General features: G+C 40.1%; 1 protein-coding gene across 1 annotated transcript in view; it reads right to left on the bottom strand.

Annotated features, from left to right (window-relative positions):
* Window positions 1–396: 396 nt before the first annotated feature.
* Window positions 397–24,222, bottom strand: part of PRKAR2B (protein kinase cAMP-dependent type II regulatory subunit beta) — a 109,007-nt gene continuing 85,181 nt past the window's right edge. Inside the window, exons 5-11 of the mRNA XM_023638892.2 lie at window positions 15,621–15,727; window positions 12,997–13,150; window positions 8,654–8,755; window positions 7,438–7,512; window positions 5,181–5,246; window positions 4,904–5,042; window positions 397–2,392 (exon numbers count right to left, since the gene is read on the bottom strand). Of these exons, the coding sequence (XP_023494660.1) occupies window positions 2,259–2,392; window positions 4,904–5,042; window positions 5,181–5,246; window positions 7,438–7,512; window positions 8,654–8,755; window positions 12,997–13,150; window positions 15,621–15,727 (777 nt within the window). The 3' untranslated portion in view covers window positions 397–2,258. The remainder of the gene's footprint in view (window positions 2,393–4,903; window positions 5,043–5,180; window positions 5,247–7,437; window positions 7,513–8,653; window positions 8,756–12,996; window positions 13,151–15,620; window positions 15,728–24,222) is intronic.

The following is a 24,222-nucleotide window of genomic DNA, read 5'->3' as shown; positions in this document are numbered from 1 at the left end:
ACCTACAATGCATCCTTGAATAAAAGTTCAACAGAGAATTTCCACCTGGTAAGGATTCTTGGTTAGTGATTAAATAATGACATCCACGAGTCAAAGTAGAGGTATTTTAATTAGTTACTTTAACACAGAAATTCCCTAAATTCCCAGATTTATTTAGTTATTCCAAATGGCCAAATTAGTCTGCAATATACCACAGTTATTTATATCACATATGATTAATAGTTAAAATTTTAGAAAACCTATTGCCATACAGAATACTTCTTGCTGTATTATGCCCAAGGGGATCGCTGCCACATAGGCCACAGCACTATCATGCTTTCACATAATGCAGGATGCACTACGTAAGTCATACTAAAGAAACAAGCCAAAAAAAAAAACTTCATTAAAAACAACATATTTTATTATAAAAGTGTGCTTTATTATAAGGAAAATTTAAATATAACCAACAATACTGAAAATACTGTAACTGGCATGTACAGCCTTGGTCAGAGTTCTTTATTTGAGAGGAATTCGTTTGCTATTCCATGAAGAGTTAACAATCAGTTTATGCAACAAAATACGTAACTGGAAAAAGTGAATCAAGTTAAGAATTCAGAATGACGAACCAGGAATTTGGGGTTTGATGTGTTTTTTTCTTGTTTAACAGACACTGCTTTTAAAATAAAATCTGAAATAGAAAAGAAGTCATCTTCATGTAGTCAGCTCTCTTCCTACCAGAAAGTTTGCAAAATTGTTAAACAGTGTTCTAAAATGTGGCTGAAGTTATTATACTTTACATACTTTAACTTCTTATATATACATTATCTGATTAACATATTTTAACCACGTTTTCATTCTACAAGTAAGACCATAAACATTCTCGAACAAGACCACCCTAGCCACAGAATAATTTTACCCATGTATATTTATTTCTATGAAACAAGTTTCCCAAAATGAAATTGCGCATTTAAAAATGAACTGGTTACAATTAATCTCTCTGGACACTGGGGTCATTGGAGGCCTAGAAATCACATAAGAGTATATTGCTTTGGCTGAATATAATTAAATTCACCTTATGGAGCAGAATAATGAGCAGAGCAGTTAGCAATGAAAATCTATTCAGTCTGAGTTCCTTCTGCCCTTTTACCTATGAATCTACATGAAAGCAAACGGCAAGGCCTAATGGGACACCTGGAATGGACGGAAACCCCTTTTATCTCTACATATGGTTTTGCTGATAAAAACTTCTCTCTACGGCCTTCAGGGAAACCACGGGAGCAGGTGTCTGCAAAGGATTGTACTGTGTCCGCCTAGTGAAGGACAAAGAAACATCCTGTGGGCACGGTGACAAGGACCCCAAAACAGTTCTGGCATAGGAGGGTTTTTTTTTTTCTTTTTCAGTATATGTAAGATCTCGGGCTTTTAGAAGACAGATAAGTTTAAATAGCTTTTTAAAAAAACTTTGTGACATTACATGTCAAACTAATTTTTAAAGATAAAGAAAACAGAGAATTGCAAAATGAAAAAAGGAAGCAGAGAAATATTCTTTACGAGGAAAATGTGTTAATGATCTCTCATCTAAAAAAGATTTCTCCTTCCCTATTATCCTAATGACTAAATTGCCTGTCCTTAAAACCACTGGAATATGTAGGTTACTGACATATGCCAAAGAAGTCAAAATGTACTTTATTGCAAAAATATAAAAGGTCTTTAAATTGCATATGATGTTTTATACCATTTCACCAATAGGCCAAGGCCAGCACATAACTTATCAAGCCAGAAGAACTTTAAAACAAAAATGATTAAAATTGTACTTACTAGCTATAGTGAGTTGTAAAAAGAGTATGAGGCCATGCTGTACAGCATGATTCACTGCCAGGATCCCTCTTACGCGGGCATATCACTAACACAGCAGTCGGAGAAAGTCAAAATGAACACACACCACCTATGAGAACACCCTTGAATTATCTTCTTAAACACTGATACTTTCCATATATTACAATCATTTGAATAAACTTTTTCAGTCAAATCATAATTCTGTGGAGTAGAAAGTCCTTTTATCAGTTTGTCGATATTTTTATGATCTACTCTTTAGAAAGTGATGTTAAAGCCTATTGACTATTAAATCACTACTCTGTTTACAGATACATTGTCAATGTAGAAAAAGGAAAAACCTGGAGTCACAGAAAATGCTTGGCATCTACACAAACACATTGTCAGTGGGCTAACCACTACTGCCTGCTTGGTCACTACAGGCCTTCTTGCTCCACACTTTTGCCTCATGCAGTGGGTTCCACGATATCCATGTTGGTTCCAAACAGGGCCACCAACTGTTCTTCATAGGTGGCAATGTTCCTCTTCATAATTTCCATGCAAGGTCCCAAAAGCCTTTCAAATGCCTGCACATCCATGGCTGAGCAAAGAGGAGAATAAAGACAAATCAATCACCGTCTCTGTAAATCTGCAGAATTTCTAAGTCGTCTGTGATACCCATTCTGCATATATGTCCACAACGCAACGGTGTTTTTAGATCAATATTATAACACACAAGAGAAAGGCATAAAAGGGAAAATGTTCCACTTCACAAAGGAAGCAGCCGGGCACCCTCGGCAACACGATGTGCACCACGAGGCTGGCGGGAGGTTCCCCATCCGCGCTGGGAAGAGAAGGAGCGACTGTCATGGCAAGGCCTTGGAGTTTAAAAAATTACATCGGTTTTGATGTCACCACCTTAGTAACAGAAACTCCTTAAGGCAAGACAGTGTTTTCTACCCTGTTTTCCCTCGTCGGGGTTTACAAGGCCATGTTGTGAAGACCCAGTGGGACCTGTTACATTTTTATTCTTTCATACTATTGTCTAGTCAACTCAAAATGGCAACCCAGATTGTGCTCTGTCCATTTCCATGAGTTTGTGCCATATGTCACTTTGCTTGCCTGTCTCATGCATTTTTTAAAGTAAATTTATAATATACACATGGAAGATATGTTCACACTCTCTACCAAAGAAATACATATTAAAATACCGGGGGTTTTGGCTTTCAAATTCACAAAGGTAAAAAGGCAATGTTTACAAGAATTGAGTGCGTGGACATTCTTGCACTGCTGGTAGCATGCAAACTGGTACAAATAAAAGTGATCTGCCAATATATACCAAAAGCCAGAAAGAGAAAACCAGCTTCTGAGACCATTTCTAAGGAAAAATCCTATATATGGAAAAGCAGTCTAGACCCACACACACCAGGAAGCTGCTCACCCCCAAAATGAAGCCAGAACCTTCAAAATATTTACCAGTGGGAATGATTAATCATGTATAATGTGCATAGATAACTAATAGAATATTACAATTTGATGTAATAAAATGAATGAAAATGGCTCTGCTATAATGAATGGAAAAAGCAGTTTACAAAATTAAAAACAGGAAACTCATGCAAATAAAAAAAGACAAGAAGACATTACACTAGGATGTGGAAGTCACTGGCTGGTGGTGGTACAGGTGACTCCTGGTTTTTCCTGCCTTTTCTGTATTTCTCAAATTTCCTTTAATGTGAATAGAATAATTTATTCTAGCAAGAAATTAACAGGACTTCCCTCACACCACCTTTACTCTTACTGTCTAATATCTCCACTCAGGGAAATTACCTGTCAGTTTCTAATTGTGTTCTCTTTCATCCAAGCATAACACTTGATTAATATTATACTTACTTAAAACCTTTTAAAAAGTGACTTCTGTAAGAAGTTAATTCTGAGGATACTTGCAAATCTTAAGAACACTGAAGCTAAGTTTATTCTACTGAACTGTGGATGAGGAGCACAGAGTGGCTAATTACTGTTGAATCAATTTTTTTTTTTTTTTGGAAGATTAGCCCTGAGCTAACATCTGCCACCAATCCTCCTCTTTTTTGCTGAGGAAGATTGGCCCTGAGCTAACCTCTGTGCCCATCTTCCTCTACTTTATATGTGGGATGCCTGCCACAGCATGGCTTGATGAACATGCATAGGTCCGTGCCTGGGATCCAAACTGGCTAACTCCAGGCCGCTGAAGCAGAGTGTGCAAACTTAAGCACTGTGCCAGCCCCTCAATTTTCTTTCTTTCTTTTTTTTTTGGTGAGGAAGATTGCAGCTGAGCTAACATCTATGCCAATCTTCCTCTGTTTTGTATGTGGGATGCCACCACAGCATGGCTTGATGAGTGGTCCTAGGTCCGCGCCCTGGATCCAAACTGGCAAACCCCAGGCCGCCAAAGTGGAGCACACAAACCCAACCACCACACCACAAGGCTAGCCCCTTGAATCAATTTTCTTAAAGAAAATGTCATCAATATTCACACCTCCTGAATTACGTTTCTCATTATTAAGGAAGCTATTTCTCGTATATAAAGTCTCATATATAGAGAGAGGTCTTCCAGCCGAAGATGGCATTTCTGTCAGGCTGCTATGTAGTATAAGAAAGTAATAAACAGTGGAACCACAAAGAAAATTTCCCTGTGCTCTGACAGACCTGAACCTTTGCTTCCGAGGACCAGGAGGAGTGAGTACTCCCACAGACATTCCGACTCTCCCTGCACAGCTTAGCGTACTTTATAAAAATGTCGTCTGAGCCTTCTTTTTTGAGGAACACAGTGCATGTTGTTTTGAAAGATTAGATATAAACCTGGTACTTGGAATTCTCATTTTAACTCCTAAAATAAGATGCTATTTCATGCCTATAAAAAAAAAAGAACACGATATGTATGTACGTAAAGATTGTTAAAGAAAAAAAATGGCTTCCGCAAATTGATTTTATAATGCCATGAATCCTAACCTTGTTATATGTTGTGGGGACCATAAGACGTGTGAACCCAATAAAATAACGCGTACAACGTGAATATATGAAGTGCAGACGTAATTTCAACCAGGAGCAGCACGCCCACCGCTATGAGTCCTACCTAAACATTTGACGGTCCCAATGGCGTGAGCGGAAGCGGCTCGAGGTTTGTTAGTCACCAGGGCCAGCTCTCCGAAGTACTGTCCCCGGGAACACCGAGCGATTTCGACTGCGCCATTCTCTTCTGCTTCTGATTTACCCTGGCAAGGTAGATAAAAGCATTAACTCTTACCCAGCGTATGAAAAATGAAAGTTAACCTTAGTCTAAACTTCAAAAGGAAAATCTGTTATGTTCCTTTCTAATTTTATGTGGACTTTTAGACTTAACGAACGCTTACCTTCCTTTTCATAGTGATTTTCACTTCTCCAGATTCTACGATGAAAAAAGAATCAGCCAAATCTCCCTGTGAGAATAAAACAAAAACAGAGGGTGAAAATGCAGATGCAGCTGACGGCACTCCTGTTCCCCATCAAACCCCTGAAATCAATCTGACCCCAGTGTTCACACGATTTGCCTGAAAAGTGAGGCCTCGAGGAACAAACTACCTTTCTAAAATGAGAGGTTACGATCGACAATTATATAGTAACGATTTCACTTGTAAAATTATTTGAAATAAAATACTCTCTACTATAGCATCTCTGCTAAAACTAGCCAAGAAAATATGGCAAGTAACATGGGGGTGAGAATTTGACCCCAACTTCAGCCTGGATAGCGGCACCATTTCCCAGCAGCGTCTCCGCAGTCAGCAGGCACACGTCTGCCGATCCTGTCCACCCTGTGTCATCCTAATACATTGGCCTGGGGACGTGAGGGAGCCTATTGACTCCCAAAGAGCAGAAAGCACCCAGAGTTACTGGGAAACGGGAGATGTGGGCCTGCGGCTTTCACTGCCCTTAGCTAGGGACCCAACTCCAAGATGCCAGTTTCCTGACACTCCACCGCAAGGCCCTGAACGACTTCCCAAAGAAAAGTGCTGCCATTCTAACTACAGACCCGTTTTTTTTTCTTGGCTTTGTTTTTGAATGAACGCTGTCTTCATTTCCAACGATGCCTTCTGAATTAAAGAGTATAATACGAAAGAAAACAAATACTGGCTTTTCTGAGCCTCTCAAAGTGGTTCTGGAGAAACCTAGGTATTTCACAACTCTTTAGGACAACTCAAGAAATACAGTATCAGATTACATGACAAAAATAAATGTGGAGCCTAGGTTTATATAATATAGTGCTGACATGTATGTTTATAAATGCTTAAAAGACAACTAATACCTCAAAATATCTTTGATAAACCCTAAGTATAATATACATATCTTCTTTCCTTTATCTTTATATGAGGTTTTCATAAGAGCTTCATGTTAAATTTTCAAATGTTTTGAATCATAATAGGTCTATCAACTACTGTGTCGTTTTGTTTGTTTTCAAAACATGTTCTAAGTGCATGTGAAACCTGGATGGAGTCTGTGGACTGTGTCGGTGTCAGTGTCCTAGTCTTGATGTGATGTTACAGTGGTGCCAGATGCACGGGGAGAAACGGGAGGAAGGGTGCCTGGGACCTCTCAGTACTGTTTTTGCAACTTCCTGTGAATCTATAATTATTTCAAAAGAAAAGGCTAAAAGAAATCATTCCAAGAGTGCTCTATACTTTGTCATTTATCAATTTATTTGGCAGAACCTCAGCTCTGTTCTCTAATTTGACTCCACTTCGCAATCCCTGACTGCTCTAATCTGTGCATGTGCGTGTGTGTGTGTGCATGTGTGCGTGTGCGTGTGGAGAGACTGATTTACTTGTTTCTTTGCCTTCTAAAACAATTACTCTTTCCTCAGTCTCACACACTTTGAATCTTGTTCTACAGAGATCAAAAGAAGAGAGAATATTTTAGAGAAAGAGCACAATCCAGTTTAATGTCATGGTACAAAAATTACAGAATCTATTGCAAATCTGTTCTTCAAAAATTGTACCTAGGAAATCAGGTGCTATCATCTGCATGCTTTACCTGTGAACTTCAACTATCTTCATAAATCCTACTTCTTGGCAGCCCTACTCTAAGCAAGGTATGTGACACTACTGGTTCCAACTGGGATCTTAGCAAAGGAATAAAGGTTGAACAGCCCCTTAGCCCCACTGATGCCTGCAGGCCAGGATGGTCTGTGAGCAGTGTGTTCCCTCCTTGGTTAATTTATCAGGGAGGAGCCTCATCATGAAGTGATGACTCAGAACTCTCCAGTATCTTCCACCGCACCCTGCGAGTCCTCACGAATCTCATGGACACTCGCTCTTTTTTCCTCTTATAAATGACATCTTCTTCTTTACATATATGTGAATTTCATGTCATGTCCAAATGTAAAATTATGCAGAAAGCCATTTGATGATTTAATACATATTCATCAGGAGCTAATGATGTAAATAAAAATATTCAAATAGCTCAATGGCTGTAAATTAAACCATTTGTAACAGGTCATTTGATGGATGTAATATTCATTTAATCCATCACTACAGACTAATTACAGACACATAAGAACACCTGGTCAAGATTTACAATGTATAAGAACTTTTTGGAATATAACCCGAAACTGAATTACGTAAAAAAGCATTATACCTGAGCAATGATTTGCTCTCCGTCGCTGTAGACTTTGGTGCCGATCACATCCACCACTTTCAGGCGTTCAGAAACCTACAAAGAAAAAAAGACAATATTAAACAGAAACAGACTAATGGAGTAATCTTGTCTATTTCAGAGGTTAAAAATTGGTAGCCTCTAGGCCAAATAAACTGAGCAGTGTGTGTCTTATATTAATTACCAGCATTGTAAAATAAACAAATTTCTCACAAAAATTCGAATTTCCAGCTTCTCTTAAAAAATCAGGAAACTGAGCAACACACAGGCCCTATTTCCACACGGCAACGACACACTATGGTGGCACAGCAGCTGGTTTTTTACATGGGGCACATGTTCTCCAGTTTACTCAAGTCCCTTCCTGGCTTGGTTCCTTCTTTATGTTACTTGCCTAGCTCAGAAGGCATTTGGATTTACAAGCCCTGATCTATTTTTATTTAAAGAGATATGCTGTTAGAGAAGATGAGCTGCCTAATATGCATCTGTAATGTGGCCAAAGTTTCTACCAGGCATAAACTGACAATCCAACAAAGAGAGATTTCAGCAGATGAGTCAGAACTGACCCCCAGGTTTCCGGCCATGGTGGTAGAAGGAAGGCACTGCCATCCACTAAGGAGGGGAAGAAGGGGTGGAGTAGATTCGAGATGTCTGTTAGACATCCGAGAGGCGATGTTAAATACGCAGGCGGATAAATGAGTCTGGCATTCAAGGGAGGGGCCTGGCCTGGTTATGGCAATTTTCAGACCCATCAGCACAGAGACGGTAGGTGTTTAAGGCTAGGGGACCTGACAAGTTCCCCAAGTGAATATGTGTAGCCTGAAAAAAAGGGAAGGCCAATTTTAAGAGGAAAGGAGAAGAGGAATAAAGAGCAAAGATGAGTGAAAAGGAGAGGCTGGTGAGGACATTTTCTATTTAGATAACCTCTCCTGTAAAGGTCTAACTGGTGTGGCTACCACCTGTATCTACATGATTGTTCTAAGTCTGCTTTTAAAAGACCACATATAAATGTGCTACAGATTCTGGTATAATGACAGGTAGTAAAACAAATACTTAGTTATACAAACGCCACAATTTAATCTTTTCAAATGAAAATATGGATAGATTTTTACACCAAGAAGCTTTTCCATACAACTAAATATTCCTAACAAAACAGACGCTTCTAAAGCAAAGCAAAATGAAAGCATAAACAGAGACTGACCTCCAAAGATTTAAGGAACGGCAGCGACTCAATGAAGCTTTCATACATTTTTCTCTTTTTGGCGTTATTTTTCACAATTATTCTCCTGAAGGTTACTCTGTCCTAAAATCAGGATATCAAATACAAGGACAGTTAAAAGGTAGATTTTTATGGGGGAAAAAAGTCTGAAGAGAGAGTTTCATTTTATTCCCTAAATGGAACAAACAATAATGAAAGATTTAGAAATAAAAGATTAATATTATTATACTTTTAATGCAACTCCTTTCAGATTTTTGTTTCTTCAAGCATAAAACATAAAATCATATAAAATGTTACCTTCACTTTTTTAAAGGAAGCATCAGTTCACTTTAATTCAGAAGGAAATCTGACAAACATATAATTTAGCTATACCCACAGGGTGGCGCTCTTGAACCATTTAAAAAAAATGGATACTGGCGTATAGTTCTTTTTTTTCCCCAGCTTTTTTGAGAGAGAAGTGACCTATAATAGTGTCTAAGTTTAAAGTGTATAACATGTTGATTTGACACACATATTTGCAAAATGATTACCCCAGTAGGGTTATTTAATAGTTGTATCCTGTCACATAATTACTATTTCTTTTTTATGGTGAGAACATTTAAGATCTAGCCTCTTAGCAACTTTTGGTATATATTTAGATCCCCAGAATTTATTCATCTTATAACTGGAAGTTTGTGCCCTTTGACATCGTGCCCTTTCCCCACCCCCAGCCAACCACCACGCCAATCTGTTTCCGTGAGTCTGGGCTAGCACTGAATTCTTCTACTGTGCGTGACAGCCCTAGAGTGTTACGCAATCAACTTGGTGGGACATGACAGCATTTTTATAAGAAATAAAGTAGAACAGAAAATCTCAGAGTATATCCCTTAGAGCAAAGTGTTGTCTTGCTCAATATTTACTTCAGTTACACACAAAGACACACACACACATGCAGTGGTTATGATGTCTCTGTGTGTTTCTTAAAGTGGACTGCAGTAAAAAGTACATGAAAAACACTATTAGAAAATGTTTTTTAGTCATAAAGAAATTATAATGTAAGAGATCTTGAAAAATTATTTACTCTAGCTTCTTTGCCACACCCATATTATGTTAGTTTTCTTTTTTAAAAATGTGAAGGCACAGAGAAATTACAACTTTCTTGAGTAGGGTTTAATTCCAGTGTTTATCATGCTCATAGTTTTAAAATGTTCCTATGTTTATACTACTTAATCTCAAAGATGAGGAACTTAATTAAGAAACCAGGGCAATCTTTAAAGATAGCTCAAAAAATGGTTTTCCTATAAATTTTATTTTCAAAAAATTCCTGCAAAAACTTTTAGTTCTAAATTAAAAGCCCTCAGAATTATGTTAGTTTGGCATACATTGATAAACAATTATATAATTTTAATATAAAATAAAAATAATTTAACACAAAATAAAATTGTTAATAACATTAAGAATTATATAATTTTAATATAAAATAAAAGATGTTATTTAATTAATAAATTACTGTGCCAACATATTAAGGCTGAATTTAAATGAACTGCTACAACTAAGAAAAATGCCAGTGTGGATGCAAGTCTCTAGCAAATTAAACATCCTGTTCTCTAATTTAGTTTACTACAGTTTATAAGGGTGGTAATTTGGACTTGTATTCTTAATTTTTTTTTTAGAAGAGAAAATTTCACAATTAATAAAAATATTGAAATAATTTCCAAGCCTGCCTCTGCATCAGAATCAGCTATAGTGTTAAAAAAAAAAAAAAAAAAAACCCAAAGGTTTCTGAGATCCCAGACTTTAATAACTCCAAATCTCTGTATGCAGGGCTCAATAATCTCTATTTCATAAAAGCTCCCCAAGTGATCCTGATACATAATCAGATTTGAGAACCAGCTGCAACACCATTTTACGGACAGAGTTTATTGCAAAACAGAGAAAACTAGAAATAGTTTAGTGATTTAGAAATTAACAACGGGGGGGAGAGGAGGAGGGGGAGAGAGAGATACCGGGAGCACAGGACAAAATAAAATAAAATGAGAAGGAAAAAAGAAATTAACTACAATGAGCTATACGTCTCAGGAAGAATTTCCTAGTAATGGCCCAGCTCTTCACACCCACTGTGACATGCAAATCAAGTCCAGAAAGCGCCATTTCCAATGTCTTCATCCTGGTCCTTGCAGTAATCGCCTCTCTGAACCATCAGCACGGCTGTGCAGATGAGTTAATCCTCTGAGGCTCCCAGCGGCCGAGCGGCATTTACAAAGTCAGGCTACACTACAATGGACTCTTCTCTTGGGATTTCCTTATCTTTACACCAGCACGTATATGGCAGAGCTCCAATCTGTTGGCCTTGAAAGAAAAATATCTTTTCCAGTCGACTTTCTCTGAAAAGGGGCTAGTTAGGTGAGTTGGTCTTAAAAAGCAGATTTGAAGTATTAACTGATTGTTAATTCTAAGTGTTTTAAAAAGTTTTTTAAAAAGCCATTGACTTATGCACATACCCCAAGGTGATCCTCACAAACTGCCCACTTTATTATAAAGTTTAATAACATGTATAGATTAGTACAGATCTCTGAAAATGCTTAATCCTCCTTGAGAGCTTAAGTATTGAGCACACGGGGAAATGCTGGGACTTGATACCTCAATAAGGTTTCTCCCAGGGCTGAAAACTATCAGTATTCTAAAGGGGCCCGCCTGCAAAATATGTGATCTTGTACCGAGGACGTGCAAGGAGGTGGCTTCCTTCCACGTGACAGTCTGACCCTGGCTGGCAACCCCACTGGGAGGGGTTTGAATTTTCAAATGATAGCTTCCTTAATGGAACAGGTCACAGCAGACCTCAGGTTCCCCTGCCACTCTGAGGACAGGCACACACTTCTACGGCCCAAGTCTGCTCTGGTTTGGAGTTTTTCCTTTGCTGGCTTTGGGTGTTCAAATCTCTGCTAGTCCTTAAAACACTTCAGATGAGGAGGTCTCTTCCACCTGAAGCAATTCCAGTTTTCCTTCTACAACTTAAAAAGTAACTCGTCCCATTTTTAATAAGTAAACAGTCACTGCCTGGCTCTAACAAGAGGTAATGTACAGTATATCTCGTTTCTCTGATGAACAGATATTTTCCCAGCTGAATCCACTTCATCAGATCCCGAGTCAGGACTGAAGAACGTGTAACTTCTGTAACACTGCAGTCCTCGGCAATGAGACTTTGAACATGCTTCGAAGGATCTCAACCTCTCCTGCTTCCACAAAAGGATTTGAGAGAAACAACCTGGAAAACGCATGACAAAACCATAGGCGGCTGTCTTCCACAATTTGACAAGAAAATACAAATATCGTAAACATTCCACTAAATCCGTGCTGAAGGCGTGTTCTGAGCACCCACAGCGCCGGGGTCTCCCGGGAGCTTATGAGAAATGCTGGCTCACGGGCCTCACCCTGGACCCGCTGCCTCGTCACGGTGACCCGCAAGCACGGCAGTCTGAGCAGCGTGCCACCTTCAACACTCTTTAGAGGGCCAGCTGTGCCAGTGCCTGCCGCTGCATCCTGGTGTCACCTCCGAGACTTTCAGTCTTGTAGAAAGACCACAGTAAGAAATTTATTTTAAAAGCCCAGGTCCCGCCCCGAGAGATTCTGCTTCAATCTGTCCTAGGCAGGAGGATTTTTCTTGAAACACCCCACGTAATTCCGATGCGCGGCCAGGTGACCAGCAGGGGCCTGGAGTGCTTGTTCTCCATGTGGCTGCTTCCACGGCAAAGCTGTTCCCAGTCCCCGTCTGCCACATGAGAGGACCTGTCCGCCGTCCACCGTGGTCGCTCACACCCTTGCGTGCATCCCAATCACGAGCCAGGCTCGCTCCGATACACATCGCCGGGCCCCTTCTCCAGAGTTTCCGATTGAGCGGGCTCAGATCAGTGAGTGGGGCTCCAGAATCTGCATTTCTAGCAAGTTCTCAGGTAATACAGATGCTGGTGGTCAAGGGGCAACACTTTGGGAACCACAGATGATGATACTCACCTCAGAAAGCTATCTGAGAAAATAACACTGAAGGTGTGTTTGTTTTGTGTGGCTGGCTGTTTTTTTAAGAGGGAGTAACAGAGGAGCACTTTGGATCTGCGTGTCTTTCCCAGGGCCAGGAGGACCTAGGATCCTGACTTGACTGAGGAAAAGAACACAAAGACTGAACCCAGCGCGGTCTCAGTGCCCAACAGTTCAGCATCCAGCAGCGACTTAATAACTTCCCTGACGACCAGGGATCCCAAATCAATCTGCCCAAATACTCTCTATCTACCTGGCTTTTGTCACAGCTCTTTTGACAAATAACATTCAGGTCCAACAAATACTTCACTCACCAAACCCCACAGAGCACCAGGGGACGTGGCAGTGATTGTAGCCGCTCTGGGCGTGTTGTACATTAAGGCCAGTTCGCCGAAGCTCCCACGATTGTCGTAGTTACCGACGCACCTTCCAACACCATCGCATTTTACGTAAATATCAAACGTTCCCCTGTTGCACACATGAAAAACAAGAGACAAAAGAAATTCACGCAAAATCTCATTACAGTAAAACATTATTTCAGACAAGAGGCCTGTGCAATACAATCTCGTTTCCAGCCTCCCTTTCCCCTGTGATGACAATAAGTAATAAAAGGGCATCGATAGGTGCCGGAGACGCCATCTGTGCCTGACAAGCATCTCTAAACTAGGGGACGGACACACACGTGCCTGCTGGGAAAATGAGACTAAACGATAACAACTCAAGATAATAAATGATAAAAACGTAACTAAGATTGTAACCAAACAGCAAACGCACAGACGACCACCTGAAGGAATGTCAATCAAACTGCCACCTGCGGTTACCTCTGAGTGTAAGAAAGGGAAGGATTCCAGGGACAGTCACTGTGTGATTAAAGAGTTTTCTGTTTCTAAAATGAACACACATTACTTTTGTGATCAGAAAAAAATAACCATTTTTTTAAAAGAACACAGCTCTAACAAGTTGGTCAGCCACTACTCTGCAGTACTTACGAGGGTCTCTTACCACCCAAAGGAGGGGCCATGACACTGCGGCCCACAGACTGGCCGCCTGCTTTTGTAGAGAAAGTTTTATCGGAACACGAACACACGGGCTTCTTTCTGCACCCTCTGCAGCTGGTGTGCACCCCAGCAGCAGAGTCGAGCAGTTGCGACCGAGACCACACTCTCCGGCCCTTTACATCAACTGGCCCTTTACTTTAGAGTAACCTCAGTCTAAAGTAAAAAGTGGTAGGAATTCAGACTAAATATCTGATCCTGGTCTTTTCATAGGTTTTCTGTGCTTGTCTTTCAATGGGGGTTTGTTTTTTAGGCAAATAAGACTCAGTCTCGTGTCACTGCACTACGTATCATGCAGATTCTGTATTTACATGGACCACATCCTCCTTGTGGAGGACTGTCTTTCCATATATTGTATTTCATCAGAGAATATGGGGTTAAGGCTTGCTGAAGCACCTGTGAGGGCAGACAGGAGAAATCATTTGGCTTTATTCTGTTGCCTAAATTCTAACAAAGAGAAAAAAGGGAGTTGTTTTAAGATTAGAAAAGGACTATGAATGACAAAGATACAATAGAAACAAAAAATAAGATAATAGACCAAAGATATTAATGACTAAGGAAGAGAATAATTGGTTTTTAATATAACTCATGGATAGAATGGCTGTTTCAAGGATACCTTCTAAGATTTGTTGCATGACTATTTTTCAAGTAGAGATTAATTCCTCTATTTACACTATCTACAATGCTGCACTAAAACTGTTTCCTACATTTCTACTTTGAATAGGACAAAAAATACAACAAACGTGCTGATGAGACGTCAGATGGGCTACCAGTCCAGCTGAAATCCCGTGTGCCGCTCTTTCCTACAGATGTCTCCCCTGATAACGTGAGGCCTCAGAAGCGCAGAGCCACGGGAGAGCCCAGAGGGGGCCAAGAGACCTGGCTGTTAAGTCGGCTCCACACTGATCCTCTGGGTGACCGTACCCCACTCCTGTCCCTTCTGTGTGCCTGAGCGAGAGTCTTCATCTGTCAAGTGGGTGATCAGGATCTGACTGAAAAGGGAATGGTCTATATACAAACGTAAGGCGGTTTTTGTAGCCAAAATAACTACTACGGACGATTAATCCTGTATTGTATTTGGGGTTCTCACACACCCCTACAATTAAATACAGTTAAACAGCTGAGAGAACTTCTGAGCTGTTTCATAACAAAATCATGATTTCAATTCACATATGGATAACTGGTTCTGTTCTAGTCTAAAATCACAGACTCCACCCCCGCCCTGGGCCGTGCCTCGGCAACAGCTCCACAGGGCACCAAGGCATTAGGGAGGACGGAGTGAGGCATCCGTGGAAACCCCTGATTCGGAGAGCATGCACTACTGATGTACGCGAGACACCACCAGCAGGGCCCAGGGCAAGAAAAAAGGCCCAGGCAGACAGACGAGGAGTGATTTTCTGCAGGGCCTCTGAGTTGAACACAACTCTACCCAGAGAGGCAAACGTAATGCGATAAATCCGGCTGGAAGATGATCTGTGTTCCACACGTAACGGGAGGGGCTGGGGGTACCGGCCCTCCCATAAACACTTCACCATCGCTTTACAAAAGGGCAGAAATCAAGACGCAGTGCACACTGCTCCCCTACCACATTTTAGGTCTCCTGTCTAGTTACTGCGTAAAGCGCACTGTGTCTTTTTTTTGGTTTTTTTTTGGGGGGGAAGATTAGCCCTGAGCTAACATCTGCTGCCAATCCTCTACACACTAGGCCTGCTTTCATGGTCTAGTACGGCTTCACTGCAGGGTTACCGCGCCTGTTACACAGTAATAAGAGGAAGCGGCAAGAGCAACTTTCATATATTAATCTGTGAGTTGTCACAATAACCACTGAGATTTTACACAAAAGGTGCATTAAATTTCAGTAGTGAAAATTATGCAAAACGTACCTATCGATTACGTAAAAGTTGTCACCATCGTCACCTTGATCAATGACATGTTCCCCTTCATTGACCAATTTTTCAAACATGGCATCTAAGACTTGAGACATCTGCTCCTATTAAAAAAAAGAGAGAAAAGACAGAATCTTTATGCTTGTCTAGAACGTGTTTCCTTACGTGACCATAATAAGTTCTGTATGTCTATCAACAAGCTCAAAGACATGGAAATATCATTGCCATTAAGTCTCGTCAAAAAAGTCCCCAGGACAGTCTTCCTTACTCCATACAAACGAGGTGATTACATATTTACTCGCATATTCAGTATCTGAATGAAAGTAATTATAATTTACTATATTTCAGAATATTTCCAACCATCACCACTTTAATATGAAAAATTAACCACCAAACTGCCATATACCTCGTGAAATGTAATTTTAGCAACTAAAATGACCAGGTCAGTAAAGAACTATTGCAAATGTCTTTTAAAGATACCTGTTTTGAAAACTTCCCTATATTAGTCATCACTAGAATTTACAGAGATTACCTAAATACTGAGAGAATTCAAATCCTGGCGCCAATCCTTTTTGGTTTAGCACCAAAACCCAAACAGAACAAAACAGAAACACAACAAAAGCAAAACCAAGAACGACTGTGGCAAATATTCCATCACTATTTGTCACTAAGGTTCTCCTCAAGAAGCAACCATTTACCTCCCCAGGGCAGATTTATCAGAACTGAAGCCAGAAACACCCAACCTATTATTCAACAACTACTTAAACTATATAAAATTTTTATTCTGCTAAAGTGTGGCTGACAAGGCTGAAGGATAAACTTCAGCTGAGAATAAACTAGGCGGTGAAAGAAATCTTCTCTCAGAGCAAATACAGGAACGATTCAAAGAACTTGGACAGATGGAACAGATGGATATGGAGAAATAGCACAGCGCGGAGTCACAGAAAAGTCAGAGGACTCAAGAGGGTTATTTGCTTGACCACTTATTACCTCTGAGCACTTGATCAAACCACTCTCTATGGGTGTAAAAAGGGTACAACACTAACCGCCTGGGGCCCAAATCAATGATTATCATAAGTAAATTAACGAGGTGAAGATAGACTAGAGGGGGGAAAAGATGTAAGTGGAAAACACAGGTTGAAGAAACAAGATATTCTGGATCAAAAGCATGAACAGGCCACACTGATTCTCTTCTTTGTGAGACCCCATTAACATTTCATAGGGAATATGAAGGTATGAATCCACAACCATATAGAGTATGGGAAGGGAAACTGACGGAGGAGAGATTCCTAGAGCAAAAGTAAGTTACATGGGGGCAGGCAGACAGACAGCACAGCCCAGAGTTGGGCAGATGGAGCTGCAGTGTGGGGGGCCAACCGCCTGTCAGAGCACCTCCAGGCTGCAGACTGGGAAACACGGTTGGGTCAGGATGGGATGGAGAGGCTGAAAATGAGTGGACTGTTCAGAGTCCTATACTTCAGCTGATACCCTCCTTCCGAATGACTCCATCCGGATAACAGAACGCCTATCAGGCAAGTATTGACCCAACTCTTCCCACACAAGAGATCAGAGTCAGGTTCTTGGCAGAAACTGAACAAATGAGAGAGAACTTGAACAGTTACTGTGAACACTGGTGTCCTGGAACAAGGGCCTTCACTTGTTTGGATTTAGGGGTTCCCCCGCATCACAGCTGCTCCCTGGCACTCAACCTAAAGAGTACATTGGTTGACAGACCTGCCCTCCTTATCCGCCGCTCTAAGTCAGCTTTGTGTGGCCTCTCCGGTAGCCTACAAGACTAAGATACACCGCAAAATAGCACAGACGAGATACAGAATTCAGGGGCAGTAGAGAGCTCTTAGAAGGCTCTACTTTGTACACCCAGGGATATTCAAGATGCATGACACAAAAAATAGGACATTTAGGAAAAGAGCAAATCAGAGAAAAATGAGTAAGCTGGAAATTAAAAATATGACTACCCGTTTTTTTTCTGGCTTCTAAATATTTTATCTTTTAGAGCAGTTTTAGATTCACAGCAAAATGGAGCAAAAAGTATAGAGAGTTCTCATGTAGCCCCCTGCCCTTCCCATCCACCCTGGCAGCTCTCCCCGACTATCAACGACCCCAGCAGAGGGCACATTTGCTACAGCTGATGACCCTACACTGACACACCACAGTCACTCAAATTCCACAGGTCACATTAGGGTTCGCTCTTGGTGCTGTACACTCTATGGGTTCTGATAAATGTATAATGACATGCACCCACCATTACAAAGTTTCTTAAAAAGTAAAGGGGCAGGAAGATAAATTAAAAGCAAAAACCTCAAAGAAAGCCAAGAAAGAGATGAAAAGATAGGAGTTACAGAGAAAGTGGTAAGAGAGAAAACAAAAGGGAAAAACTAATCAAAGAAATACGGGATGAATTTTCTAGAACCAAAGTACATAAGTTCTCAGACTGAAAGAGTCCAGCACATTCGATGACCAAACGACAGTAACATGACAATGTGGTTTTAGAACACCAAAGATAAAGAAGAAATCTGCAAAGCTTCCAGAAAAGGGGTGGGGATGTTCAACTTCTCTCAAAATAAAGAGAAACGCAAATTAAAATGGAAATGATATACCATTTTTGACCTGTCCAAATCAACATGATAAAAATGTCAGACCAAGCCACCACGTTGGAGATGGTGTGGCAAAGAGCATTCTCACAGACGGCTGACGGGAAGGTGAGACGGAGCAAAACTCTCCAGAGGGCAAGCTCTCAATATCTAGTAAAATTTCAAACATGCAAACCCTCCACCCACTGTTTCTTTTCTAGGAAGTTATCCCACAGATATTTATGAAATGACACGTGCCCTGGCATTTTTCCTTGCAGCATCATAAGAGCAAAAGATTGGAAGTAGACTAATGTTTATCCACAGGGCACTGCATAAATGAGTTCGGTCTACCCACACATGAGAAAGCTATGCAGCTCTAAAAAAAGAATGTGGGGACTTCAAGACATTTATCTTCCAATGGAGTCACTGACGAGCAAGAGAACACTCAAAGAAGGTAGCGAGGACGGGTGAAAAGCAGCCACAGGGGGAACAGTTCAGGAAAGTGGGGGCATTTGGGTGACGATGCAGTGATTCTAGAGGCCAGAACTGGGGCAGCTGGGGGGAAGTTTCATGGAGATTTTGGCAGAACGTAAAGACGTAAGAGTGAGAGCTGTCACTCAAGGGAGGTGTTCCAGGCTTTCCATCTTCCACACGCTGTCAGAAGAGCTCAGTGCTTCTCAGGTGTGTTTTTTGGAGCCCAGGATTTTGTGGAGACGCTTCAGTGACTGATTCTGTACACAGGTGATTTAACTGCATCCTTAAAGTGTATTTTAGCCTTTAAATATTAAAACTAATAAAAATCAAAATGCTCAGGTGGATTATACAAATTTTTTTATGAGGTGAAAATTCACATAACATAAAATTAATCATTTTAAAGTTAGAACAATTCAGTGGCCACCAAGTTGCACAACCACCACCTCCATCGAGTTCCAAAACGTTTTCATCACTTTCCAAAAGGAAACCCTGTGCGCACTAAGCAGTCACTTGCCATTCTCCCCTCCAGCCAGCTCCTGGCAGCCACCAATCTGTGTTCTGTCTCTGTGGGTTTACAAATTCTGCATATTTCATATAATGGAATCATACAATATGTGCTCTTTTGGGTCTGGCTTATGTCACTCAGCATAATGTTTTCAAGGCTCATCCCTGTGACGGCATATATCATACTCCTTTTCCATTATGGATGAATAATAATCCATTGTTTGGATATACCACAGTTTGTGGATCCATTCTTCCATCGACGGACATTTGGGTTGTTTCCACCTTGTGGCTATTGTGAATAGTGGGGCTATGAACATTCACACACAAGTATTTGTTTGAAAACCTCTTTTCAATTCTTTTGGGTCTATACCTGGGAATGGAATGCTAGGTCATACAGTATTTCTCTGTCTAACTTTTTGAGGGACTGCTGAACTGTTTTCCACAGTGCCTGAACCATTTTACTTTCCCACCAGCAACGTACTAGGCTTCTGATTTCTCCACATCCTCACCAACACTTATTTATTTATTTTTATTATACTCATCCTAGTGGGAGTTAAGTGGTATCTCACTGTGGTTTGATTTGCATTTCCCTAATGATTAATCACGTTGAGAATCTTTTCATGTGCTCGTTGGTCATCTGTATATCTTTTTCAGAGAAATGTCTACTTGCTCGTTTTTAAATTAGGTTGCCTCTCTGTTGCTGAGTTGTAAGGCTTCTTTATACATTCTGGATACTAGAACCTTATCATATATATGATTTGCAAATATTTCCCCCCATTCTGTAGGCCGTCTTTTTACTTTCCTTGATAATGTCCTTTGATGCACAAAATTTTTTATGAAGTCCAATGTATCTCTTTTTTTTCTTGCTCCCATTTTTGGCATCTGTCTAAGAATCTATTGCTAAATCTGAGGACAGGAAGACTTACCTCGGCATTTTCTTCTAAGAGTTTTATAGTTTAGCTCTCACATTTAGGTCTTTGTTCCAGTCTCGGTTAATTTTTGTATATAGTGTGAAGGAGGAGTCCAGCTTTGTTCTTTTGTGTGTGGATGTCCAGCTATCCTAGCACCATTTGCTGAAGGGACTATTTTTTCCCCATGGAACAGTCTTGGCACCTTGTTGAAAACCAGCTGACCACAGACGTGTAGGTCTGTTTCTAGACACTCAATTCTATTCCATTGTTCTCTACGTCTATCCCTATGCCAGGAACTCACTGTTTTGATTACTGTAGCTTTGTAGTAACAGTTTTGAAATTGGAAGTGTGAGTCCTTTAACTTCGTCTTCTTTTTCAATATTATTTTGATATTTGGGCCCCTCCCTGTTATATATACAATTTTAACATATTGGATGACAACAAAATGTTAATGTGTTTTCACGAGTTAGCTTTGTAATACATAAATAGTACCATTTTACACTTTCATAAATAAATTAATACTGATGAAAATAATTTTTAAAAAGAATATGAAATCTCAATAAATACTGATACACTGTTAAGTAAAAAGAGGACAGGGTAGAACACTGTAGAGTTTGCTGCCACCAAAATTTTGAAAAGAATATACTTATATATGCATAGCATAACCCTGGAAAAATACACACGGCAATGCGAAAAGAACCTGGCTCCTGAAAAACTGAGCTGCTGGGAGACAGAGATGGAGGGAAGATTTCCTTTCACTGACTACTCATCTGTTCTTTGTGCATTTTTGTCAATTGTATATGTATACTGAATAATTAAAAGTTTTAATTAAAAAAACAAACTTTTCATTTTAAACAGAGAACATAAAATCTCATCTTTACGTGTGCTAAGAAAAACCTTTGGAGAACTGAGGGTGATGGGTTTGCATGAAATGGTTTTCCTCTCCTCCGTGGGTCCCTGTGTGAGCTCTGGCACCTGTCTGTGGAACAGCAGTTAGGGCCAAAGACGATGCCAATGTGTCAGGAAAACCGTGCTTTCTCGATGTGGCGCTAATTGGCCCCACGGGGACCATTTTACCCAAATGAACTCATCAACCCAGGCAGCATATGGTCCACCATCAAAATTCTGAAGGTTGATTAAATGGTTTACTAATATTTGTTTTGCTTACTATTTATATTTCAACTCTTTCAGGGCAGACAGAGTGGGTAATATCAGCTTTATTGATTAGCTCTGACTCTAAATGTCACATGGAAAAAAAGACAAAATACACTGCTATAGTACAATTTCTCCTTATCTTAGAATTAGCTGCATTTTAAAACATCTTAAAGCTTAAGAATTCATATACAGATATACGAAAAAGTAATTCCTGAGAAAATGCAGAATTATTTCTTCTAGAACTTCTGTAAGTGACGTGTGTCTGTTCTAGTCAATCAAAAGGTAATTTCCCTATAATTATGCACAGAGCAAAAAGAACTTAGGAAATATTTAACATGCAAAGGCTTATCATGATGACTGACGGCGAGTGTAGGAAATCCACATCTTATTCTCCTATAGAATGAAAATTCGAGACTGAGCTCAGTAAAAGGACTCTGACTCACTTAAAAAATAACAATTTACTCTCCATTAATGAAAGAGCGTATCATATAGCATAGGAAAATTATTTCAGTTTGCCTCAAATTAGAAATATTTCAGAAGAAAAATGGCCTACTGAGTCGAGCATTAAAATATTCATGAAAAGAATATCTTCAAAGAGATTAATAATTATAAATGCTGTGCTCAACGTATGAATATACAGTACTCCAAGGAAAAAGGTTCTGAGGCCTGGGAGGTAAAAGATTTCCAAGCTAAACAATGACTTCAGGAAATTCAAATGAGATAGTAGGTACGAAGCCAAGATCATTCTTGTGGCAAGTTAGTAACTGGTTCGTCCCCTTCCTCCTTCAAGTTTTCCCATTCAGGAAAACGTACCACCTTCACAGTCATTCCAGCTGGACACTGGGAGTCATCCTAGACTCCTTCGGTCAGGCCCCAATTCATTTAATTACCAGGTATCAACTTCTCATCCTGAAGATTCGATGAGACCCTCCTTTTCCCCTCTTCCCTAGTTAGGCCCATTGCTTTTCCCTGGATCATGACACGGCTTCCTCACTGAGCCCCATCTCCTTGTCCTTGCCCTGTCTCTCTCCCGCCTTTAACCCTACCGTCCACACTGCCACCACAGTGACCTCAAACACATCTGACTGTTCCATTCTCTGCTTAAAATGCTTCAACCGGACCTGCCCACGGCCTACAGCATGTGTCCAACGTCACAGTGTGGCACTTAAGAATGGGCCTTCACGACACAGCACGCATACCTGGATGTCCTCCGCTTCAGGATTTGGTGATAACACTCTCTGTACTTTTCTTCAACTGGCAATTTCCTGCTCATTTTCTGAGGCTCAGCTCAGGTGGGCTCTCCAGCTTCCTGAATCCTCAGGTGAGCCTCAGAGACCCACATCCTCTCACGGTGCTCTGACCATATTACAGCAATTATCATGTTTTACCAAATTGCTCTGAACGTGCATTTGACTCTCTCATCAAATTACAGGTTCCAAGAGGGGCTGGCCTGGTGGCACAGCAGGTAACTTCACGTGCTCCGCTTCAATGGCCCAGGGTTTGCCGGTTTGGATCCTGGGCGCTGACCTACGCACCGCTTATCAAGGCACGCTGCGGTAGGCATCCCACATATAAAGTAGAGGGAGATGTTAGCTAAGGGCCACTCTTCCTCAGGAAAAAGAGGAGGCTTGGCAGAGGATGTTAGCCCAGGGCTAATCTTCCTCAAAAAAAAAAAAAGATTAAAAATTCTAAGCTCCAAGAGGACAAGAACCATGTCTGAGTATTTTGTCACCTCCAACACTTTACACAGGCCTTGGAACACAGTGGACAGTCAAGGAATTGAACTGAAAGGAGCTGCTGTATGATAAGCAGATTATGTAAGTTGAATATGAAATTCAATTTAAATGCGTTTGGGTTATCGTAAACAATGTATATCATAAAAAACTAGAAAGCTGCTTAAAATATGAGCTTAACCTAAAATCTTCACTCTGCCATGTTTGGGCATAAATGTTTTATATTAGGTGGTAACTTGTTGAGAAGAATAAAGCTTTACTCATCTATACCCCACATCATCCCTAGAAGGATTTGAGTAGGGAAATATGTCAAGATGGTGTGAGCTCAAATCCAAAAACAGATCTTCTGGAAACAACTATGTAAATATGTTTGCTTCCTTCCTATAAAACATTCAGTAATGATAATTCGTGAACTTGGTAATTTCATGAACTGCCTTTTAAAATATATATATTGAATTAGTCTTTGGGTGGTGAACATGATGTAGCCTACACAGAAATCGAAATATAATGAGGTACATCTGAAATTTATATAATGTTATAAACCAATGTTACCTCAATATAAAATAAATAAAATGCTAGAAACATAAAGAACACTCGATACCAAAAATATAAATACATACATACATACATACATACATGGAAGATCTTCAACAGAGCAGTAAAAAAATAAAAAAAAATTCCCGTTAATAAAAATAATCACTTTAAAGATGCTCTTCGCCAGAATATACCAGCAAAAGTTTTTAAAAATAATTTTAAATGCAAGCAAAATTTTCACAAGGCTTTAAAAGAGCTCATGTTGAAATGACAAAGGAAATCCACTGAACAGGCAGCATCTTGGGAAAGTATAACTGGTAGCAATTAATCTCATTCATGCCTGTTCATCACTTGGTACGTGGACACCAGACTATCACTGTTAGTCACTGCTGGTTCCACTGAATAGGGAGGTATGCAAACAAAATAACACATGGTGGTACCAAAATACTGAACTGCAGCATTTTCACGTTTGGCTCTTGTCCTCGCTACTCAAAGTATGTTTGCGGCCAGCAAATAGAGAATCTCCTTGTTTGAAGCCTACTCCTAACGGTTATACTAAGGATTAAGCTTATAGCTGTCTTTTGTGCGCATTGGCAGCAAAAGAGTTAAATACTAAATTAGTTTAATTCCAAAGGTAAAAGTATCATCTTCTACATACACACACGCATGTAAAGTTTATCTTTACACTAATAATACT

The sequence above is a fragment of the Equus caballus genome, chromosome 4 (genome assembly GCF_041296265.1).
Source record: "Equus caballus isolate H_3958 breed thoroughbred chromosome 4, TB-T2T, whole genome shotgun sequence".
Lineage (NCBI taxonomy): Eukaryota > Metazoa > Chordata > Mammalia > Perissodactyla > Equidae > Equus > Equus caballus.
Note: the sequence above shows the minus strand (reverse complement) of the source record. Positions and strands in the feature narration are given on the sequence as shown.